Source organism: Babylonia areolata, chromosome 18 (genome assembly GCF_041734735.1).
Source record: "Babylonia areolata isolate BAREFJ2019XMU chromosome 18, ASM4173473v1, whole genome shotgun sequence".
Classification (NCBI taxonomy): domain Eukaryota; kingdom Metazoa; phylum Mollusca; class Gastropoda; order Neogastropoda; family Buccinidae; genus Babylonia; species Babylonia areolata.
The window spans coordinates 42989474-42994473 of record NC_134893.1 but is presented as its reverse complement, the minus strand read 5'-3'; the positions used below and the strand labels follow the sequence as shown (position 1 = coordinate 42994473).

At 47.4% G+C, this 5000-nt stretch overlaps 1 protein-coding gene across 5 annotated transcripts in view; it reads right to left on the bottom strand.

Moving 5' to 3' along the window:
* The window catches only part of LOC143292788 (uncharacterized), a 159787-nt gene that overhangs the window by 132549 nt on the left and 22238 nt on the right, over positions 1-5000 (bottom strand). For all 5 annotated transcript variants that reach the window (XM_076603361.1, XM_076603363.1, XM_076603364.1 and 2 more), the window contains exons 2-3: positions 2819-3114; positions 21-2243 (exon numbers count right to left, since the gene is read on the bottom strand). In XM_076603361.1, the coding sequence (XP_076459476.1) occupies positions 21-2243; positions 2819-3080 (2485 nt within the window). In that variant the 5' untranslated portion in view covers positions 3081-3114. The remainder of the gene's footprint in view (positions 1-20; positions 2244-2818; positions 3115-5000) is intronic.

Here is a 5000-nt window from a genome sequence, read left to right as displayed (position 1 = left end):
TGCCACGAACCAGCCCTCACCTTGCACTTGAGACGTCAGGCGAATGGTCTGTCCCAGCTGCACCGAAACATCATCGGGGACAGACACCAAGGTTGGAGCGCTCAGCCCTGTGGACTGTGCCTCACCCTGGGCCACACTGCTCTCGGCGGACACCCTGAGCTGGCGGTCATCCTCGCGGCCCGTTTTGCTCTCCTCAGTGCTCACCTCGGCCTTCAGCGTCACACCGTCCCTGTCCTTCTTCCCGGCCTGAAGAGCGGGGTCCACAGAGCTCTCCACTTCATCAAAGGCGGACGTGGGTGTCCTCTGCAGGCCCAAGACGTTCTTTGCGGACAGTTCTTCGTCCACCTCCAAACGCTCTTCAAAACCTTTCCGGTCCTTGGCAGGGGCTTCAGTGTTCACGGTGGCCAGCTGCTCCTGGGTTGTGGACAGGTCCTCCACCACAGACGTCTGTCTGCCCACCAGACTTTCTGCGTCCACGGACACCTCAGGACCTGTCTCCTGGGTGGTTCTGCTCAGCTCTACCTGATCCACCTGTATCTGTGTGGCCACAGCGGCCTCCTCCTGCTCCACACTCAGCTCCTCCACCTTCCTGCCCTCCCCTTCTATGGCCAGGGTCTCCGTCCTGCTGGTGATCTGGTCCACCCAGCGAGTTCTCTGCCCCTGCTGGTCCTCCTCGGCCACGCCCACCACCTCCTCCTCCACCACCGTGGCGGGGTCTGGCCGCTCGTCCAGCAGGCCTGTGATGTCTCCCCCGGAGATGTTCTCCACGGTTTCTTCAGCGTGGGACACTTCTTGCGACACGGACGGCCTGTGTCTGTCGGGAGCTGCTTCTTCCAGTTTGGCTTCTTCAGCTGCTGTCGTCGTCACCGTGGTCGTCTCGTCAGGCTCGCCTTCTGTGACTTCTTTGACAAGGGTAGTTTCCTGGGTGACGGTGGTGGCGCTGGTTACAACTGTTTCGACGTTTTCTTCTGTTGTTATTATTTTGGACTTCTTTACGAGCGTTATGATTTCGTCAGGCGTCTCGGAAGTAGAGGACTCCTCAAGCACGGACTCTTCTACGTTGACTCCTGTTTTGACAGATACTGCCGTGGAGCCAGTTTCCGTCGTTGCTGTTGTGGCTGAAATCGTTTCCGCCCTGGAGGAATCCAGGGCAGACTCTACCACGCTGCCGTCAGCAGGGAACTGGCTGGAGTCCAGCATGGAGGATTCCATGAAGCCACTGTCATTGCAGAGACTGCTGGCCGCACCGTCAATCACATCTACAGTTGTGGTGTCTTCTTCGCCTCGTCCTTGAGGTTCCATCCGGCATTCTTTGGGAACCTCCTCCACCTCTGTCTTCACCTCCATCTTCATTTGCTCTATCCGGGTTTTCCTGGATGTTTCTGTCGAAACCTCATCTGTGCTGACGCTGGTAACAAGACTTTTTGTTGAGTCTTTGGCTAGACTGGAAGATGTTTCTCCTTCGCTGACTTCCACGGACAGACCAAGTCCTTGGTTTTTCTCGGTGGATTCGGATTCAGCGCTGGCGGCGACATGACCTGTTTGCTTCTGATTGGAAGAGGATTGTTTCGTTTCTGAAATCTCCTCCGTGCTGACACTGGTGATGAGGTCTTTCGCTGAATCTTTGGTCAGACTGGAAGACGTTTCTCCTTCAGTTACCTGCAGAGACCGACCCAGTGCCTTGTTCTTCTCGTTCGTTTCTGAGTCGGCGCTGACGATGACCTGACCAACTTGCTGCTGACTGGAATAAGACTGCTCCGTTTCTACTGAAACCTTCATGCCTTTTTCTGTTTCATCCAAGTCTGATTTTACTTTGGTTTCGTCCATCGAGGCTGAGATGGATAAAATATCTTCGGATTTCGTGGTGTCTTCAGATTGGATGGACTTCATCTTTGAACTACGAGACACAGAGGTCTCCTCAGAGATAATTGTTGTACGCTTACTCTTGCTTTCTACGCTTTCCTCATACTTGCTAAATACCTGCTTGCTGGTTGTGGTTTCACTTGTTTTCTTGCTGGAGACTTCTTTACTGACAGTACCGTTCAACACCTCCCTGGTGATCTCCTTCTCCTCATCCACCACCTGTTCAAAGGTCCGCCGGCGAGCTGTTTCCATGTCCATTTTGCTGTCCCCTGGACGGCCTGTCATGATGGAGTGATCTCCACCGGACGTGAAGACGATGTGCTCCTCCAGAGCCATGGTGTGCACTTCGTCAATCTTCTCGTCGGGGTGTTCTTTATGAGCTGGAAATACAGTCATTATAATGTATTATTTCACTCGGGGACTAACTCCTCAACATTAAATTACTGCTGAACAGTATTATTATAGTTAAAAGCGTCGCGTGTTTATCAACTTTGCTGATATTCTTATACAGATCTGTTGTCTAACAGAATAGTAGCTGGTACTGTTCTGCTATCTTGCGGTATATGGATGACCCAAAGCATTCTGTAAATGAATGAGATACATGAGCGTCGGGTTCAGTATAACCAATGCATGAAAATAAGTAGTTGTAACTGAGTTTCCTCTCGCTCAACAACGCCTGAATACCATTTCAAACTTTCAATAATATTTTTTTTTTACACTTCAGGAATGAGATCAAAACAAGGAGGAGGAATTTTGTTTTAATGTCCCGTCACACATATCGGTGATTCAAGACATTTTGTTAAAGTATCAATGTACACATTTAAACAAAAACAAAACAAAACAAAAAAAAACACGGTAAAAGACATGCATGTGGATAGATCCTCCTCCCCCTCACTACCCCCCCGCCCCCTCCCGGCCCTCCACCTCCTCACCCCCTCTACCCCCGCCCACCCACCTCTAACGATCAGGTAGGCCGAAGTGGAGGCGATGCCCTCCGTGTTCTCGGCCCTGCAGCGGTAGTGACCCTCGTCCCTGTGGCCGATGTTCTCGATGACCATGGAGATGACGCCGTCGTAGTTGTGGTCGAAGTTGTAGCGGCCGCTGTGGGTGATGTCCCGCCCGTCCTTGAACCAGCGGATCTCGGGGCGCGGGTGGCCCACCACCCGGCACTCGAAGCGCTTGGTGCCCCCGAGGATGGTGTGTGTGTTGGACGGCATGGCGCCGCTCGTCCCCGTTCACTGCACTGCACACCTGGTGGACATCAGGCAGCTGAGGTTGTTTTTTTTTTTTTTTTTTTTTTTTTTTTTTATATTACTTTCATATCTTATATCGTTTTCATATTTCAACCTTTTCACTTTAAAGTTAAAATGTTTGCCATGTTCATAATCGCGTTTTTGTTTGTTTTTTTTATGTTGGTACGTTGGACTCGTCTTCGGGCTGAGAGACTTGTGTGGTGGGAGTGACAAGCCTTTCAATGAAACCTGTAATTTCCAATCGGATTGATAAAGATGTATTGTATTGTATTGTACCCGGACAGTCACTGCTGGGTTGATGCAAATCCGTTTTCTATCCTATATCTAACGAATTATTGCAAATCCATTTTCTAGTTACATATCTACTGGATTGCTGCAAATCTATTTTCTAGAAACATATCTACTGGATTAATGCAAATCCATTTTCTAGTCACATATCTACTGGATTAATGCAAATCCATTTTCTACTCACATTAATAATCTAATGATATACCCACTGAATCAAACACTTACACTGTTGTGTGTAAGTCCCTTTCTTTTCTCTTTTTTTTAACATTTCTGTCGTGCTACGGGACTTTATCTGTGTTTCATACCACTTAAAATTTCTCGTGCGAGGTGAAACACCATTCTTGATCTTGAGTGATGATGTGAAGTGACTGGCTCAATCCAACGGACAAGTGCAGTAACTCGCTCTTTAAAATAAGACAAAGACACATAACTTCATACCATCGCTGTTTAGTTGGAAAGTTATGAGTCTTTATCTTACTGAAAGCAAACAGCAGTTACTGTACCTGTCTGTTCATTGAGCCAATCTGTATTTGAAATGTCACTATGCGAATAAACGCAGATGTGTATAGATATTCGCAATTAAAACAAGCTGAATTGTTATACTGTGCTCTCGGAACAGTTACTGTTGATGATGATTGTGTAAATTATTTGGTTAACCAGAATTGTGACAAATATCGGGTAGATTCTGTTACCTCTCCATCTGTTCTTATGTTTACCTGTAAAATAGCTAGTTGAAATGTGTGTCCATGATCTCCTAAGATTGTAAGATTTGGGTAATTACAGACAAAGCTTGCACCGCAGTTACTGATCCTCTATAGATAATGCACGCACGCACACACACACACACACACACACACACACACACAATTAGCATAACCTTAATGAGCGCTGTAAACAAACATCCATCTCACAAAAATACAAAGCTAACACACTGTAATGAAACAGCAAAGATCAAACGTCATGAAACAAATTACAGTTAATAATGCACCCAGCCCATTTTAGTGTGGTGGATGTTATGATTTATTATTTAGACGACGGGCGCAATAGCCAAGTGGTTAAAGCGTTGGACTGTCAATCTGAGGATCCCGGGTTCGAATCACGGTGACGGCGCCTGGTGGGTGAAGGGTGGAGGTTTTTACGATCTCCCAGGTCAACATATGTGCAGACCTGCTAGTGCCTGAACCCCCTTCGTGTGTATATGCAAGCAGAAGATCAAATACGCACGTTAAAAATCCCGTAATCCATGTCAGCGTTCGGTGGGTTATGGAAACAAGAACATACCCAGCAAGCACACCCCCGAAAACGGAGTATGGCTGCCTACATGGCGGGGTAAAAACGGACATACACGTAAAAGCCCACTCGTGTGCATACGAGTGAACGTGGGAGTTGCAGCCCACGAACGCAGAAGAAGAAGAGAAATTATTTAGATGATTTTTCTTAGACAATGGCTCTTTTTGCTATCTTCATTGATCCTACTCGTTAGTATTTTGTCTGTTAACATTCGTCACCAAACTCACAACTCACGGTTGATATGCGGGACTACGTAATATGAAATAGAAGAAATTTTTTTGTCTTTCTGATAATTCTACTGTTGTA